Raw genomic sequence first — 19418 nt, forward strand, 5'->3', positions numbered from 1 at the left:
CCGCACACGATCTTGTAAATTAGATTTCTTTAATCAGGTGAATTAAGTCCTGAAGCATTTCTGTAAAGGTGTATCTGTAATAAATGTAAAGTTATTCAGGCCTGAATCTCCCAATTTCTTTCTTTCAAGGAGCACACAGCCCAGATTGTTGATGGAAAGTTTTAGAAAGAAAGAAAAATATCCACTTTCAAACTAAAATATATATATATATATATAGTAAAAATGCCAGTTCCTTTTCACAGCTTTGATTTTATTGTTTCTTTTCTTTTCTTTAAAATTTAAATTAATAAACCAGGTAAACAACTTTTCCGGATTTCCGGGACAGACAGAAGGGGTTATTAAAGATACAGATATAGTTAGCAGATACAGGTTTTCAACAAATCTCACCTCAGTTCAACCAAGGCCTTATGCCTTTGTAAGTCTCCCCCAAGAGAAAAGAAAAAGTAGATTCTAGGAAGAAAAGAGAATTTTAAGGGAATTAAAACAAGCCAGGCAGAACAAAGGTACCATGATGATAGCTTATTTTTTTCACGCAAATAATTAGATGCAGACATTTTGATGAGAGATGAATGAACTTCATATATTTTATATATAGATTTTTTTTACAACCCCCGGTATGCCCAAATATGGGAGATAACTACTTCCATTCTATGTCCTTCGGCTCGTCACAAGAGACCATCTAGGCAGAAACCCAATATTTTTACTGTTGCCTTTTTGTTACATTTTGTTGTATTTGTGCTGATAAATAAATAAAGGGAGACTGGTATAGATCTATTTCAAGCTATTTAGCTCTCATCAGCTAGCCATACCCTTACTGGGATTTGAACCTGGGCTATATTACATACTAGGCAGACATCTTAGCCATTAGGCCACAGGCTCTTATCCGTTATCAGCAAAGCCAGGGTGAAAGGTATCTATTAGATTTTTTTTTACAACCCTAATAGATACCTTTCACCCTGGCTTCACTGATAACGGATAAGAGCCTGTGGCCTAATGGCTAAGATGTCTGCCTAGTATGTAATATAGCCCAGGTTCAAATCCCAGTAAGGGTATGGCTAGCTGATGAAAGCTAAATAACTTGAAATAGATCTATACTAGTCTCCCTTTATTTATTTATCAGCACAAATACAACAATATATATATATATATATACCTCCCTAATACTCTCCCCATATGAAGAATGCCAGAATATATTTAAGAGTTAAGAGTTTCAAAAATCTAAAAAGTTACTGAATGCAAAGTAAGCTCCTTTTAGCCATACTAAAGGCTCCGGATTGGCTTCACCCAGGCTCCTTCAATCTGGCGTCTTCCAGCTATGTTGTTAACTTCCCATTCTAGGATATACAGTCCTGATTGGCACCAGCTCTTGCTTCATACATGTTCAGCTGTATTTCCAACTCAGAATACGCAGCAAACTCTCTGCAGAAGGGGCTTAACTTGGCAACCGCAGCCTCACAGATCAAAGATTCACCTCTTTGTTGTGTGTGTGTGTGTGAGGCTTTGTTTGCGTGGTCACAAACACCATCTTTTTTCCCCCCACATATGCACACGTAGACACGCAGCCTGATACGTGGGGAAAGGAGTTAGAGAGCCCAAAACGGGGGTGAGGAGATGTTAAATCTATATACAGAGAATCCTTAGGCCGAATGTACAAGCAAGCGGGGGGGGGGGGGAAATTACACCAGTTTGTGAGGGAGGAAACTTTTTGCACTTGTGATACTACTGTACAGGGTGAGGTTCCAGAAGGGAGAGAACGTGGAAGGATGGGCATCGCTCACAAACATATCCTGGGTTCGCAAAAGTGCCCTGCATTCATCAAGGGCAGAATAATAATAATAATAATTAATAGAACCAACAACAGTGACAACTACAGCAACATATCCCTGTTAGACTCAGAGGCGTTTCTGAGTAAAATCAGGGCAGACGGTCAGTTGAGAATTATTTTGGAGCAAACTTCACTTTGCTTCATTGGCCCTGAGGAAGGAAAGACTGCACTACTTTGCTCTTCGTTTTGTTTTCTTGTCTCAGTGTTTCCCAATGATGTGGGACCTTTTTTTAAGTTAAAAAAAGACAGTATAGCTCTGAGGGCAAACCTCAGACTTTGATGCTCAGTGTTTAGACACAATGCACACAGGCTGCTTCTCCTTAGCATGGTTACTGATGTAGGACGTTAGCACCCACCACCCCTCTCCTAGGAAAAGGAGATATTTTAGGAAATATTAAAAGGACAAAATATTTCCCCTAAAAGGGAGGCAGAAACTCAGCCCACACCCCACCTTTGTCAATCGGCCATTAAGGCCTGAGCCAGTGTATTATTCTACATAACAAAGATGTCCCTCCTTCAGGCAGAGCCATAATAGGAATCCCAAAGCCCTTTCATCTATTATCTTCACTACCAGTTTGGTAGCAGGAGCACACACTCGTCTGGGCATGCACAGAAGGTCTGTGATGATGACGTCTGGGTGGGTGGGCGGAGCCTTGCGCCACCGCCACAACCGGTTCATTTGAACCGGTGCGAACCGGCACAATACCACCTCTGGTCATCACCCAGCAAGAGTCAACCAAGCTTGGGACTCAGGACATCGTACAGAGCTGTCCCTGCATGGCCCTACGGGAGTCTGATAGAATACAAACTCAAATTCAAAAGCCCAGAGAGGGCATAAAACCAGGGACTTTCAGCCTCTCTTCCCTTTTTTCCCCTTCACCCAACATCTTCAAGGCACGTGATCCTGTCCACCACTAAAACCATCTTCCCAAGCAATTTCCGTGAATCCAGTGTCTTTCCCCCCACTTGGAACTGAACCCAGATGGACATTTCTTCCAACACTGAATTCGCCCATTGTTCTGGATTTGCAGAATAAAACCAACAGGAGAGCTGGGCTTGATCTAGCAGTGAAGACACCACGCTAGAAACCAGGAGACTGTGAGTTCTAGTCCCATTTCGTTACACCTATCCTCCGCGAGCTGCACTGGCTACCGATCGGTCTCCGGATACGCTTCAAAGTGCTAGCCGTAACTTATAAAGCCCTTCATGGTATTGGACCTGGGTACTTGAGAGACCGCCTGCTGCCAATTACCTCCCATAGACCCGTTAGATCGCACAGGGTCGGCCTCCTCCGGGTTCCGTCTACCAGCCAATGCCATCTGGCTACCACCCGGGGGAGGGCCTTCTCTGTAGCAGCTCCGGCCCTTTGGAATGAACTCCCCGCGGAGATTCGGACCCTCACCTCTCTCCAGGCCTTCCGGAAAGCCGTCAAAACCTGGCTGTGCCGGCAGGCCTGGGGTTGATGAGTTCCCCTCCCCTCTCGACTTGTATGGCTGTATGACCCTTGTGTATTTTAATTACGTGTATTGTGTTTGTATCCCCTTTTCCCCGTTTGAGTTGTTCGCCGCCCTGAGTCCCTTCCGGAGAAGGGCGGCATACAAATAAACTAAATCTTAATCTTAATTTCAGGCATGAAATCCATCCGGGTGATTTGGGGCCAATGACCAGGAGACTATGAATTCTAGTCTCTTCCCCCCCCCCACTCCTCTTAAGCATGAAAACTGGCTGGGTGACTTTGGGCCAGGCGCCCTCTCTCAGCCCAACCCACTTCACAGGTGGTCGTTGTGGAAAAATAGGAGGAGGAAGTGTCAGCCTCTGTTTGGCTACTTGCTTTCCGGCTGCCATTGAAACAGGGGAGGGGGAGGCATGATATTTGGGAAGGGGAGTTTTAAGCCCAGGGGAGATTGTGAAAAGGGAGTTTTTGTTCTCCTTGGTGGCGCAGTGGTTAAATGCAGCACTGCAGGCTACTGCTAGATCAGCAGGTCAGCGGTTCAAATCCCACCGGCTCAGGGTTGACTCAGCCTTCCATCCTTCCGAGGTGGGTAAAATGGGGACCCAGATTGTTGGGGGCAATATGCTGACTCTCTGTAAACCGCTTAGAGAGGCCTGAAAGGCCTATGAAGCGGTATATAAGTCTACTGCTACTGCTATTGTTCTCACCGCCAAGGCCAACTGTCCTGCATACCAACCTGATGATGCTTTCTGAAGGTGGCACTCACATGACACCTGAGGGATTTGCAGATTGGACTAGGGATGGGGTTACCAGGGGGAAGGGGGTTGGGTCGCCTATTGATATCTATGATTTCGCGCGCTTTTGCCTCAGATCTTGCTTTGCTTAGCTGCGATCTTTTCACAACCAGTCAAAGTACTCTTAATTCTGCGAAATGGAGTTAAGTGGTTTCTTTCTTGGTTGCTGAGGGAGGCTGGCTTGACAGGAAGCATTAAATATCTTCGCCATCTTGAGTTATATTATTAAAAATAATAAAGAGGGATTGGAAATAAACCTCTAACTCTCCCCACCCACCCCTGGCCCACAATTAAATCACAGAGAACTGAGCCAAAGCTAATACTACTACCGTAATCAAGCTAATCGTGTTGAGTGAATGAAGCTGACAGTTCTTTATCTGACCCGTGGGGCAGAAACACTGGCACTGCAGTGCCAAGAAAGGAATATCTAGTCCCAGAGGCCAGGTCCTTGCTGCAGACCTACAGGGCATCAACACCAGCACGCTCAGATCAGGAACACCAGTTCTAGCTTGTGATCTGATTTTGCCACAAGCCCTGAATTCACAGAGTGAAAAGAAGAGGTCTCCCGTCACAAGGGAAAAAAGAAAACAGGAAGAGAGCAGCTTCTGGATTTTTTTTCCCCAAGGAGTAGCCGCGAGCGCCTACTTTCTTGTGGGTATTGAAATAAAGCCTTGGGTTCCTGCTCTTTGTTGTCCTTGCACCTCACTGTCTCTGAGCAAACTCGGAAACACGGAGTAAGTCAGATGAAAACCCATTCTGGGTTCAGGTGATCAAGAGAGAGGAATTTGGAATGGAAGAAGTGGCAGGTCATGTGACCAAGAGGGAGGAGGGCTCAAAATGGAGGGAGGGGGCTTAGAACAGAGGACCTAACATTCTGCTCTGGGTCATGTGACCAAGAGGAAGGCGGCTTAAAATGAAGGACAGCTCCATTCTAGGTCACATGACGAGGAGGGAGGGAGCGTAGATTAGAATGGCCGGCCTACCAGCTCCGTCCTGGGTCATGTGACCAAGGAGGCTTAAAATGAATGAGGTGACAGCTCCGTTCTGGGTCATGTGATCAGATCTTAGAATCCTGAGTCGATGCCTAACTGTGTCTCTGATAGGTGAAATGTGGAGTGGGGAGGAGTTTCCCACAGCTCCTATAGTTCCCATCCGGGTCCAACCCATTTTCAAAATCAACTGTCTGTCTTGTCCTCCTATATCCCACATGGTCCCATTCTCTTCAGTTTTTGCTGGCGGCCCAAGTCCCCAAAAGAGGACTTCAGAAAGAGGCTGGGGAATTCTGGGAGTTGAAGTCCACGCGGCTTAAAAGTTGCCAAGGTTGAGAAATCTGTCTTCCCTTTGTATCTCGTTTGTCAAAATATCTTTTGGTGTAGGGCAGGGCTGGGTTGCTGCCGGCATTACTGCCGGTTCGGTGCGCGCGCGCTCCTTTCGCTCGTGCGCGCACCAGACACACACATTGCGCGCATACGCATTTCCCCATAAATGCAATTCAAATTGTTCTGTGTTTGCACAGAACTGAAAACAAGATGGCGCCACTGCCCACACCACCCGGGGAACCAGTTTGACGGTGTGGCAGGCCTGGGTTGCTGCTGGTTCCAGGAACCCAGGCCGCCAAACCACTACTGGTTTGGCTGAACCGGTAGGAACCCGCCACTGGTGTGGGGAGTGGAAAAGAAAGAAGGAAGTATAGGCTGAATCACACTGCAACCTAAGTTGGTTTGTTTTTCTGTGGCTTAGCACACTGCGTGCCTTTTCTGCTGTGGCCCCTGACCTCTGAAGCAGCATCCTCACCAAGGTGATAATAGTCCTATTCCTGTTAGTCTTTCGGGAAGCCCACAGGACGGTTATATTTTGGTTAGATCAGTGTTCCCCAACCTTGGGAACTTGAAGATGTCCGGACTTCAACTCCCAGAATTCCCCAACCAGCTGGCTGGCTGGGGAATTCTGGGAATTGAAGTCCAGACATCTTCAAGTTCCCAAGGTTGGGGAACACTGGTTTAGATAAATATTCTCTCTTGCAATCCTACTTTCATTTGAATGCTTAAAAGTTTTTTTTTTTTAAAAACAGCTATGATATTACGTTTTGGTGGTAGGCTGCTCAAGAGTCATATTCAAGTGAAATCGGCGGCCACATAACTTTATTATGTAAATATTAAACTCAACGCCACCTCTCAAATATGCAGACCATGGTTCTGTGTGGCGTGTCAAAACTAAGCAGCTATGGCTTCTCAGGAAATCATGGTCCAGCCAAGGAATCCTATCCTAGTCTGTCAGGCAAATCAGGGCACAGAAGAACAGCAAACTTAACCATGATCGGCAACCCTTGACTTTTTCTGCATGTAGTTTTCCCACCAAGGCTCAAATAAAAAGCAGGCATCACCCCATTAATCACCCCACCCCCCAATTCTTTTAGACAAAAGAAAAACCAGGATAAGCAGCAGCTCCCCAATGGCGTTGAGGCAGAAGGAATCGCCCAGCCTTGTTCAGTAAAGGTGAAGATTCCCCTCGCACATATGTGCTAATCGTTCCCGACTCTAGGGGGCAGTGCTCATCTCCGTTTCAAAGCCAAAGAGCCAGCGCTGTCCAAAGACGTCTCCGTGGTCATGTGGCCGGCATGACTAAACGCCGAAGCCGCACGGAACGTTGTTACCTTCCCACCAAAATGGTCCCTATTTTTCTACTTGCATTTTTACGTGCTTTTGAACCGCTAGGTTGGCAGAAGCTGGGACAAGTCACGGGAAGCTCACTCCGTTAGGCGGCGTGTGGGATTCGAACCGCCAAACTGCCGACCTTTTCTGATCGACAAGCTCAGCGTCTTAGCCCCTGAGCCGCCGTGTCCCACGTGAAGCCAATTTCCCCCAATCCTTCCGGCCCTACCTCAGGATCTTAATGCTGGGTTTGTTCATTTCGAAAGCCGCGATGGCAGCCTTTGAGAGCCGGGTCCCACAGACTAGTCCCCTCTTTCTCAACAGCCAAAGGGTCGCTGCTGGGGGGAAAAAAAATAATAATGAACTTGTGTGTTTTCCAGCAGAGCCCTTTGCAGAAAAGTGCTGGGCTTCGCAAGACCTTCCTGGATGAAAAAGCGTAGACAGAATGCGCTATGGGAGGGACCGGGAAGCATCATGGAAAGGTTGTTGTGGTTGTTGAGAGGAACGCAGAAGGAGGGGAGGGGGCGGAGGGGGCATTAAGAGGGCTGGGGGATGGGGGTAGGGGTAGGCTCTTAGAGCACAGTCTTGTCTAAATCCACCTTGACCGGCAGTACGCCTGCTTCCTTGTTCTCCTCCGTGGGGCAGATGGCCATGGCTATGACGGGGCGTAAGGAATATGGCACAGGGCCATCTAGATCTTCCAGATATTCTTTGTCTCCATTGATGCTCAGGGGCTAGAAGGAAGGACAGAGAGATTGTTACAAAAAAAATGCTGTCACTGTCATTCTCCTTCTTGGATGGTTTTAGAAGAGGCTGGGCAGCCCCCTGGCTTAATTAGAATTAACTACCTGGTGTGGTTTTAATTCAGGTGGTCTAATTCAGGTGTGTCCAACTTTGGCAACTTTTAAGACCTGTGGAATTCAATTCCCAGAATTCCCCAGCTCTCTGGCTAGGGAATTCTGGGAGTTGAAGTCCACAGGTCTTAAAGTTGACAAAGTTGGATAAAGGTAAAGATTCCCTTGCATATGCATGCTAGTCATTTCCCGCTCTAGGGGGCGGTGCTCCTCTCCGTTTCAAAGCCGAAGAGCCAGCGCTGTCCGAAGACGTCTCCGTGGTCATAGCAATAGCAGTTAGACTTATATACCGCTTCATAGGGCCTTCTCGGTGGCAGCTCCAACCCTATGGAACGAACTCCCCGTGGAGATTCGTACCCTCACCACCCTCCAGACCTTCCACACAGCCCTTAAAACCTGGCTGTCCCGACAGGCCTGGGGCTAAAGACCTTAACCCCACCCGAATTGTATGAATGTTGTGCTTTTAACGATGTATTGTCTTATGTGTTTAACCTGGTTTGTCCTCCCTCCCCCTGAACTGTGAGCCGCCCTGAGTCCCCCCAGGGAAAAGGGCGGCATACAAATAAAATATCTATTCTATTCTATTTTACAGAGTCAGCATATTGCCCCCACAGTCTGGGTCCTCTCTAAATGCCGAAGGCGCACGAAACGCTGTTATCTTCCCACCAAAGGTGGTTCCCTATTTTTCTACTTGCATTTTTAACCTGCTTTCGAACTGCTAGGTTGGCAGAAGCTGGGACAAGTCACGGGAGCTCACTCCGTTACGTGGCTCTAGGGATTCGAAACCACTGAACTGCCGGACTTTCTGATCGACAAACTCAGCGTCTTAGCCCCCAAGCCACCACGTCCCTAGTTGGATACCCCTGATTTAATTGGTTTTCCAGCACGTTGCAGATGTCAGGACTAGATGACTCTCTTGCAATGCCTTCCCACTCCACGCAGGCTGTCCTTGAGTTACAACCATTCACTTAGCGACTGTCTGAAGTTACGGCACTGAAAAAAACAACTTATATGACTGGTCCTTGCATTTATGACCTTTGCAGCATCCCCACAGTCACCTGATTGAAATTCAGGGGCTCGGCAACCAGCTTATATTTACAACAGCTGATGTGATCATCTCCTCACAGCAAAGTCAAGACAGGAAGCCAGATTCACCGCAGGATTCATTAAAGAATCGCAGTGATTTGCTTCACAGCCATGGTAAAAAGGTAATATTGGGTGCAACTCAAGGGAGGCTCTCACAACAGTCACTCGTGCCCTTGTGACGTCTAGGCTGGAGTACTGCAATGTGCTCTACATGGGGCTGCCCTTGAAGAGTATTCGGCGACTTCAGCTGGTCCAGAATGCAGCCGCGCGAGCGATCGTGGGTGCACCTTGTTTCACCCATGTAACACCTATCCTCCGCGAGCTGCACTGGCTGCCTGTTGGTCTCCGGGTGCGCTTCAAGGTGCTAGTTGTCACCTACAAAGCCCTGCATGGTATTGGATCTGGGTACTTGAGAAACCGCCTACTGCCAATTACCTCCACTAGGCCAATAAGATCCCATAGATTAAGCCTCCTCCGAATTCCATCAGCTGGCCAATGTCGGCTGGCAACTACCGGAGGAGAGCCTTCTCGGTGGCTGCTCCGACCCTCTGGAACGAACTCCCCGTGGAGATTCGTACCCTCACCACCCTCCAGGCCTTCCGCAAAGCCCTTAAGTCCTGGCTGTCCCGACAGGCCTGGGGCTAAAGACTTCAACCCCACTCGAATGGTATGACTGTTGTGCTCTTTTAATGATGTATTGTTTTTGTGTTTGTAACTTGTTTGTCCTCCCTCCCCCTGAATTGTGAGCCGCCCTGAGTCCCCTCAGGGAAAAGGGCGGCATACAAATAAAGTATCTAAATCTCTAAATCTAAATCTAACTCAATTAACCATCGTCTGGCTCAAGAATAGAAATCCTGGTCCCATTTGTGGTCGTTAAGTTGAGGACCCCTTGCCAAGTTTTGCAGATATCGGCCTGGCAGCTCTCCAAGCCAGATAAGGTCTGTGATTGTAAATCCTCCTTTCAAAGACTTTGCTGGCTGTGAATGAGAGGGAATTCACAGCAAATTAATAAAAAGGTTTTTTTGCTGGGATAAGGATTTTGCTTCATGCTTTTGGGAAGCCTCGATCAGAACAGGGTGGCCATATACATTTATTTAATAAATAATAATAAATAAAGAGCTGACCAAATCAGAAGGTACTCTTTTCCACTGCAGTAGCAACACAAGGGGGGCAACTACTTTTCCATTGGAGAAACTAGCCATGTCAACTGACTCATTGGCATACGCAGAAAAAAAAAAAAGAAACTCCTGGGACATAATTTTACCAAGAGCACAGGTAGTCCTCGACTTATGACCACTGTTGAGCCCAAAATGTATGTTGCTAAGCGAGAAACTTGTTAAGTGAATTTTGCCCCATTTTACGACCTTTCTTGCCACAGTTGTTAAGTGAATCACGGCAGCTGTTAAGTCGGTAACGTGGTTGTTAAGTGGATCTGGCTTCCCCATTGACTTTGCTTGTCGGAAGGTCGCAAAAGGGGATCACGTGACCCCGGGACACTGCCACCGTCGTAAATGCGAGTCAGTTGCCAACTGTCTGAATTTTGTGACCATGGGGATGCTGCGATGGTCATAAGTGTGAAACATGATCATAAGTCACCTTTTTTCTGTGATGTAACTTTGAACAGTCAGGAAATGAACTTTATAAGTCGAGGACTACCTGTATAATGTTACTGATAGATCCATACTGGTATGGAAGAAGCAAAGCCAATTCTAAAGATTTCCAGGGAAACTACTGAGATATGTTTAGGTAAAGGTAGTCCTCAACTTATGACCTCAATGAAACCCCCAAATTTCTGCTGGTAAGCAAGACAGTTAAGTCAGTTGTGACCCATTTTACAATCTTTTTTCCCCCCAGTTGTTAAACAACTTGTTAAGTGAGCAATGTGGGTGTTTTGTGGATCTGGCATCCCCCTTGATTTTGCTTGTCGGAAGACAGCTGGGAAGGTTATAAATCATTTATCACGTGACCCCGGGACAGTACAACAGCCATAAATACGTGCCAATTGCCAAGCACCCCAATTTCGATCGTGGGACCATGGTGATTTGAGGGGTGTTAAATTTTTCAACGTTCAATTTCCAAACATTAGGGGGGTGCTCAAAATTTGTGACATGCCTCGAGGATCATAAAGATATTTTGATTACTTTAATATAATTTAGATGTGCTTGATAAGCAGCTACATCAATATCATAAACCTTTCGTTTCTTTCCTGGGGACGCTGCAACGGTCATCAAAGCCACTTTTTTCAGTGCTGTTGTAACTTCGAAGGATTGAACGGTTGCAAATTGAGGGCTACCTGTATAGGATTTCAATCTAAAAATTGAGTGTGTGCGTGTGTTTGTATGTGTGAGAAAGTGAGAGAGAGACACAGAGACAAAGACAGATGTGTGTGTGTGTGTATGTAGATAGAGATAGAGAGAGAGAGATAGAGAGAGAGAGACAGAGAGACAAAGAGAGACAGAGACAGAAACACACACAGAGGGAGGGTGGGAGGGCGGGAGAGGAGACAGGGAGACAGACAGGCAGACACAGAGGGAGGGTGGGAGGGAGAGGGAGGATGGGAGAGACAGACAGGGAGAGGGAGAAAGAGAGAGAGACAGACAGACAGAGAGGGCGGGTGGGAGAGGAGACAGGGAGAGACAGACAGACAGACACAGAGAGAGGGAGGGTGGGGGGGAGAGGGAAGGCGGGAGAGACAGACAGGGAGAGGGACAGAGAGAGAGAGATAGACAGAAACAGAGGGAGGGAGGATGGGAGAGGACGCAGGAAGAGGGACAAAGAGAGAGAGAGTCAGACAGAGAGGGACGGCGGGAGAAGAGACAGGAGAGACAGACAGACAGACACAGAGAGAGGGAGGGTGGGGGGGAGAGGGAAGGCGGGAGAGACAGACAGGGAGAGGGACAGAGAGAGAGAAATAGACAGAAACAGAGGGAGGGAGGATGGGAGAGGACGCAGGAAGAGGGACAAAGAGAGAGAGAGTCAGACAGAGAGGGACGGCGGGAGAAGAGACAGGAGAGAGAGAGAGACAGACAGACAGACACAGAGAGAGGGAGGGTGGGAGGGAGAGGGAAGGCGGGAGAGACAGACAGGGAGAGGGACAGAGAGAGAGACAGACAGACAGACAGACACAGAGAGAGGGAGGGCGGGCGGCTAGGAGCGGGAGAGAGAATAAGAGATGTCCTGAGTCTTAGCGTGACCAGTAGTTCATTTCTTCAATAAAGGGCTTTTCTTTATCTGTAATAGAAGTATCTTATCAGAGGTATTGAATTGTGTCCTTCAATCTCTGGCTAGGAGTCTTCCAGTGTATTATATCAGCCTGGCAAATGTCCAAAAACATCTTGGATGAGAGCAGTGCTTATCCTTTTGAGAATAGGAAGTTAGGGATTAAAGGATTCCATCAGAATCTACACTCATCTCTTCACAGGGCCATTGTTCGCACTTCCGACTTCTCCTTGGCCTCAGGCCAATTGTGCAGGTTTGTTGGGGTGATAAAATTGGGCTTGGGTAGGTAGACAGAATCACTGAGCCTTTTGAAAGATAGTCCTCAGCTTATAACAGCAATTGGGTGCTAAACCACAAGGTTACACGATGAGCGTGTCACTTAGTGACAGCAATTCCAGCAGTCCTCATTGCAGTGGTTGAATGAGGACTGTACAGGTTTGCTAAGCAAGGATTTCACTTGACAGCAGCTTTCAACTTCCTGCTGGCTTCCCCAATGACTTTGCTTGTGGGAAAGGGTCAAGGAAGGTCTGAAATTAGAACCATGTGACTGTGGCTTGCTGTAACAGCATAATCACAAGCCAGATGCCTGGATCACAATCACATCACCATGAGGATGCTGCAACAGAGAGAATGATGAGGACTAATCATAAGTACCATTCATTTAGTGCTCTTGTAATTTTGAACAGTTGCTGAATGAATGGTCATAACCGAAGGACTATGCGTATATTTGAGAGAAAAGCTTATATCAGAATACATTGATTACCGTATTTTTCGGACTATAGTGCATAAGACGCACCAAGAATTCGAAGAGGTAAGTAAGCAAAAAAAGTTTTTGCCTTCCCGCAGCCCTGCTGAAGCCTGCAGAGTGGTGCTGGGGGCTTAGGGAAGGCAAAAAAAGCCTCCGCTTTTGTGAAAACAGGCCGTTTTTCACAAAAATGGGATGTGGGGTCGGGGCTCCGGGAGGCAAAAAATGGCTGTATTCGGTGTATAAGACGCACCAACATTTCCACACTCTTTTAGGGGGGAAATGATGTGTCTTATACTCCGAAAAATACGGTACTATTAAAGTTGATAATAAAAGGTAACTAATTCATGTATGTATGTATATATGTATATGTGTGTATGTGTGTTTTCATAGATTTTCACAGGTGTAGGTATGCTGGTATTTGGGTCTTTTCCCGTGTAAGATTAACAATCTTGTAACAATCTTACACGGGAAAAGACTCGAATACAACAAGACCAGCATATCTATGTGTGTGTGTACATATATGTCCATACACACACACAAACACACACAACCACACTACATATATATTCTGATTCTGAATCTATTCTCTTTCCCCATCCAGGTACAAAATTGATAATAAAAAGTAACTAATTCCTTCTGAATGCATCAAACACTTTAATGAGCCACGGTGGCACAGTGGTTAGCGTGCAGTACTGCAGGCTACTTCTACTGACTGCAGGCTGATTGCAATTTGGCAGTTTGAATCGCACCAGGCTCAAGGTTGACTCAGCCTTCCGTCCTTCCGAGGTCAATAAAATGAGGAGCCAAAATTATTGGGAGCAATATATGCTGACTCTGTAAACCTATGCTTAGAGAGGGCTGTAAAGCACTACAAAGCAGTATATAAGTGCTATTGCTATTGCTAATACCCAGATTAACCTGTTGCCAAAGAAAACATGAATGACTCTTTGCAAATTTAAAGAAGGATAAACGATTTTTGGAAAACGTCAGGGGCCAAAGCAATCTTCCTACTTGTCTTCTTGGTCTCCAGAACCCCACGTTAGAGTTCACGCGATCCAAAGTCCTGAAAAAAGACTTAGCCAGTGACGAACAGAGCTACAAAAAGGCCCCACCCCTATTAATTTCTCCCTACCTGAGTCTTGACGTGTTGATCCGGCGCAGTCACCAAACTGGCGCAACTCAGCCAGAGCATCACCATGATGGAAAGGAAAAGACAAGCAGCCAGAATCCAGCGGGGCAGCCCCGAACGCCTGTAACACCCACAAGCAGCCACCCCACCCGCCAAAGAGAGGCCACAAGGTTACCATGGAGGGATGGAGAGAGAGCTTCAAAGTATCCACATATACATGCGTAGAGACACGTTTGCTAGCAATTAAGATATTGGCCTAGAACCCAGGAGTCGGTGAGTTTAGTCCCGCCTTATGCACAAAAGTTGGTTGGGTGACTTTGGACCAATCACCAGGAGTCGGTGAGTTCTAGTCCCACCTTATGCACAAAAGTTGGCTGGGTGACTTTGGGCCAATCACCAGGAGTCGGTGAGTTCTAGTCCCGCCTTATGCACAAAAGTTAGCCGGGTGACTTTGGGCCAATCACCAGGAGTCGGTGAGTTTTAGTCCCGCCTTATGCACAAAAGTTGGCTGGGTGACTTTGGGCCAATCACCAGGAGTCGGTGAATTCTAGTCCCGCCTTATGCACAAAAGTTGGCCGGGTGACTTTGGGCCAATCACCAGGAGTCAGTGAGTTCTAGTCCCGCCTTATGCACAAAAGTTGGCTGGGTGACTTTGGGCCAGAGAGTCAAGGTTTCTCCAAAGCACCTGAAGGTAGGATAAGAAGCAATGGGTGGAAACTAATCAAGGAGAGAAGCAACTTAGAACTGAGGAGAAATTTCCTGACAGTTAGAACGATTAACCAGCGGAACAACTTGCTTCTAGAAGTTGTGAATGCCCCAACACTGGACGTATTTAAGAAGATGTTGGATATCCATTTGTCTGAAATGGTGTAGGGTTCCTGCCTAAGCAGGGGATTGGACTAGAAGACCTCCAAGGTCCCTTCCAATTCTGTTATTCTATTCTATTCTATTTATTCTATTCTATCACCAGGAAACGGTGAATTCTAGCCCTGCCTTATGCACAAAAGTTGGCTGGGTTGACTTTGTGCCAAATCAGTGGTGAGCGTACTGGATCCTGCCCAGATCACCTGGTACCGTTTCTGTATGGTGCTCTGGAGTTCCTGCCCATGCTCCTTACCAGTCTTTAAACTCTTTGGCGCTTCTGCGCATGTGCACAGCACATACAGCGCCTTCGTGATGCTCCGCTGAGCAGTGTGAGCATTGCAAAGGCTCGCGGAGGCGCTGCTGGATGGTAAGGCATATGCACACGCTGCGCATATGTGCACACATTCATGTGGAGGGGCTGGGATCCGTAACCCACCACTGGGCCAAGCACTCTCTCAGTTCAACCCTCCTCACAGGGTTGTTGTTATGGGGAAAATAGGAGGAAGGTGTATTAGGAATATTCACTGCCTTGATTTATGAAGTTATAAAGGCCAATAAAATTTCAATAGATCTATACATGGGTGATCATTTTTGCCCTATTTCTGAGTGCTGATTAGCGGTTGATTTCTAACTTGTACTTCTGCCAATGTTTCATTCTTTATTGTCTAACATTTCACAGAGCTCGTATTGTTGAATTGGGGATCTGACCAGGGATGATCAGAAAAGTGAAGATAGGGATGGCAACAGCGGAATCGAAGCTCGGCCTGTTTTTTTTAATCTGCACTGATGCATATTAAAAAAATACAGATGGAGCTTCTGTCCCATTGTCAGAGCTATCCGCTTGAGTTTTTAATTTTTTTAAAGAAAATATTTCTCAGCAGGACTACAAAAGATGAACTAAATTACAACCCATAAAGAAACAATGAAAATAGAATGAATGAATAAATGGGGAAAAAATTAAACAGAAAAAGAAAGAAAAAAAACCACAAAAGGGAGAAATTACTGGTGTCAGTCCTTCAATATAGACCAGGGTTCTGCAAAGTTGTCCCCTTTAAGACGGGTGGACTTCAACTCCCAGAATTCCCCAGGCTGGGGAATTCTGGGAGTTGAAGTCCACCCATCTTAAAGGGGAGAACTTTGCAGACCCCCTGATATAGACTAAGCTAGAAAACCAAAGTCCTGCCGGACAATATTGCTTTTATTTTAAAGTTATGGGACAGGTAGTCCTTGACTTACAAGTATTCATTCAGTGACCATTCAAAGTTACAATGGCACTGAAAAAAAGTGACTTATGACCACTTTTCTTACTTACGACCATGTTCTGACCGAGGCTTCCCAAGAGCATGAAACAAACTCCTTGTCCCGGCAAAAAACTTGACTTAATTGACTGTGAATTCTGCTCATTCACATCCAGCAAAGTCTTTCAAGGGAGGATTTACAGTCACAGACCTTATCTGGCTTGGAGAGCTGCCAGGCCGATATCTGCAAAACTTGGCAAGGAGTCTCGGAGAGTCACGAACCAATTAAGGGAACTAATTGTCTCCTGCAAACTCCACTCCCCTTTCGCTCCTCTTTTATTTCCTCTGGGAAGGGCCATTCATTGTCTGGCCTTACTCCCAAGTCGACCCCTGTTCTTTAGCTGTTCCCTTCGTCTGGCAACTCTGTGCATGCGCACACTGGGAACAGGCTCCAGCTGTTCTTCTGCCTCACTGATGTCTGACTCTGAAGGCAGCTGATAATTGGCATACAGCTCTGGCCCCCTCTCTGCTTCCGACACAGAGCCCTCATCAGAGCCTTCCCCAGATTTCAGGACTGGCCCATGTTCCCCCACAACCTCCTCACTGTCCAACTCTGGTGGCAGCTTCGCTGGTGGGCCACAACAATAGCAGTAGCAATAGCAGTAGACTTATATACCGCTTCATAGGGCTTTCAGCCCTCTCTAAGCGGTTTACAGAGAGTCAGCATATTGCCCCCAACAATCTGGGTCCTCATTTTACCCACCTCGGAAGGATGGAAGGCTGAGTCAACCCTGAGCCGGTGAGATTTGAACCGCTGAACTGCTGATCTAGCAGTAGCCTGCAGTGCTGCATTTAACCACTGCGCCACCTTGGCTCTTATAGCTGCATCGCTATGGTCACATAATTAAAAAATGGTCGCTAAACAAATGTTTTAAGTCAAAGACTACTTGTATGAATTTAATGTAGAGGGTGGGGGGGGAGGGTGGGGGGGGGAACCCAAAGGGAAAAAAGGAAGGGAAAGCAGCATTTTCCTCAAGCCTAATGCAGATGTTTGGATTATCCTGCCACCAAGATCAGCTTCACCACAATTTATCTTGCATCTGATCCAATCCAAATATAATTTCATTCCCCAACTTTCTCAGTTTCCTTCTCTTCCTAATTTCTAAACCACAAGATTAAAAAAAAAACCCAGAGCAGCATTACTTGGACATGCAGCCTAGGAAATCGTGCTCCAGAGGCATCTGAGATTCCCCCACGGGCTGAGCTGGGGCTGGAGCTGGACTCTTGGGCTCTTCGATGGGGGGTTTCTCCAATTTCTCCTGAAGGCCTGAAAATAAAATAAATGAGAAAAGAGAAAAATAAAAAGGAAATAAGATGAACGGGTTACAAAAAGCTCAGGACGAGCGCCAGCAAGTTTATTTAATTAGCAATAGCAATCACACTTAGACTTATACACCGCTTCATAGTACTTTACAGCCCTCTCTAAGCAGTTAAAAGGATCAGCATATTGCCCCCCCCCATAATCTGGGTCCTCATTTTATCAACCTTGGAAGGAAGGAAGGCTGAGTCAACCTTGAGCCGGTGAGATTTGAACTGTGATTGGTTGTTTTTTTCCTCAATCGGCCATAAGAGGGAGCCAGAATGACTGTTAGCTCTCTGTTTCGTTAGATGCTGGGCTGATCTGATCTGAGTGTTTTGGAAGCTGGCTGTTAGAAAGTGGCGTGAGCTATTGTAAGTTTTGCAACTGCTCGCAAACTTTCAGTTCTGAACTGATTATATGATACTGGACTATGTTATTTGGATTATCCCTTAAATGAAAGACGTTGATGACTGACTGTCTTATCCGTGTATGACTTGGATAGTTTGATGGACTCTGATATCTCTATTTCCACGAAAGTAAAAGCCTATTTAAACTGCAGTGTCTCTGTATGCTGGTTTGTGTGTTCTCCAACACAACTCTCACAATGCTTCTCTGAACGCACTCGCTCTCCCAACGGGGAGCTTACCTAACACACATGCCACAATTTAAATCTGCCTTCGGCCAGCTCATATCTATCCTGAATCTTCACGTTACCTGTGTGTGGCTTCAAGGTGTTGGGAGCCGAGACTGTCCAGGTCTTCTCCGAAACCTCTGATTTGGGTCCCTGGGCCTCAGGAACGGGATACTCAACTTCGGGTTGTGACTGTCAAAGAAAGGTAGAAAGGAAGGTCTTCCGTATCTGCTGCATCTTGTTTAAGGAGAACTGACCTTCTGATGAGGGCGTCCCAGGTAAGCATATTGCATAAATCATGTTCCAGACCACATGTTCCTGCAGCTTTAAGGACCGTGTCTTCTGGAAGCTTAAACCCAGAGAGGGTTCCTACCCGTTTGGGTCAGTTCCACCGAATAGGTAGTAACTCGGCCGGACATGTGACCGCACTGGTTCTATCCTGGGCGCCGCCACCTTTATTTTCTGTTCTGCACATGTGCAGAGCAATCTTCATTGAAAAAATGTAATTTCCCCCCCGCCTTTTTAATGGTGTGCGCATGCCAGCCCAGAGAGGTCCCAGAGATGGACTGTTTTTTCAAATAAATGATAGTGTTTTTGCCTTCCCCACCCCCCAGAAGCACTCTGCAGGCTTCAGCAGGGCTGGGGGAAGGCAAAAAGGCCTCAGTTTTTGCAAAAAAATGGCCCCTTTTTCTACCCATTTTTTGCAAAAAAAACGGGGGCGTTTTTGCCTTCCCCCAGCTCTGCTGAAGCCTGCAGAGTGTTCCTGGGGGGCCAGGGAGGACAATACCTTTTTTATTTTTCTTACTGGGTAGCTTGCAAGCAGTTTCGGTGGGCCTGGCTTGGTGAGGGGGTCACGTGACTGAGTGTGCATGAGTGATGTCAAGTTGGCCACACCCACTCAGTCACATGCCCCACCCATCTAGCCATGCCCACCGAACCGGTAGTAAAAAATTTTGAAACCCACCCCTGCTTAAACCTGAAGTGAAGTGGACAGCTACATTTGGCTCAAAGGACGGGCTAGGCCCACGATGGTGGACCTGTGGCACGTTGTGCCCAAAATGGCGCATGAAGCCATGTCGCCTGGCACGCGTGGCCTCGCCTGTTTGTCTTCTGGGTTTCTGGCGATCAACTGTCCTTCGCACACCTTCACGTACTGAAAACTGGTGGGAGCATGCCCGCAAGCCAGCTGATTATTGGGTGCACCTGCCCTCCAGAACCTGGAAGTTCGGCTTTTCTGGAGCGTGATCACTTCACGTCTGGGGCAGTGTTGAAAACCAGCCCGAGGAGCGTGCATGCATGACATTTCCATGCCACCTTTTCAGCAAACGCTCAGTGCCGAAAAGGTTCGCCGTCACTGAGCTAGACTAAGTTTGGCATCCCGCAGGTCGCCCTCAAAAGGCGGGCAAGGTTAGGGTCCACTTTGCGATGAGGTTTCAAGGAAGAAAATGGGTAGACGTAGTCCTTGACTTACAACCAGTGGCTTAGCAACCACATTCCGATGGACCCAACCTGGGCAGAGGTGGGTTCCTACCAGTTCACACCTATTTGGTAGAACTGGTTCGTCAA

General features: G+C 47.0%; 1 protein-coding gene across 5 annotated transcripts in view; it reads right to left on the reverse strand.

Moving 5' to 3' along the window:
- The window catches only part of TMEM59L (transmembrane protein 59 like), a 59057-nt gene that overhangs the window by 8279 nt on the left and 31360 nt on the right, over positions 1 to 19418 (reverse strand). The window contains exons 5-10 of one of the 5 annotated variants that reach the window (XM_087703265.1): positions 17936 to 18044; positions 17065 to 17188; positions 13763 to 13880; positions 7323 to 7457; positions 388 to 450; positions 56 to 74 (exon numbers count right to left, since the gene is read on the reverse strand). In XM_087703265.1, coding sequence (XP_087559391.1) covers positions 406 to 450; positions 7323 to 7457; positions 13763 to 13880; positions 17065 to 17188; positions 17936 to 18044 — 531 coding nt within the window. In that variant the 3' untranslated portion in view covers positions 56 to 74; positions 388 to 405. Of the gene's footprint in view, positions 1 to 55; positions 75 to 229; positions 451 to 7295; positions 7458 to 13762; positions 13881 to 17064; positions 17189 to 17935; positions 18045 to 19418 lie in introns of those variants that run through there. The other 4 variants (XM_087703264.1, XM_087703263.1, XM_087703268.1 and 1 more) reach the window with 4 other exon arrangements.

The sequence above is a fragment of the Thamnophis sirtalis genome, unplaced genomic scaffold, assembly GCF_051295495.1.
Source record: "Thamnophis sirtalis isolate CommonGarterSnake01/CBP01778 unplaced genomic scaffold, rThaSir2_p1.2 scaffold_1, whole genome shotgun sequence".
Classification (NCBI taxonomy): domain Eukaryota; kingdom Metazoa; phylum Chordata; class Lepidosauria; order Squamata; family Natricidae; genus Thamnophis; species Thamnophis sirtalis.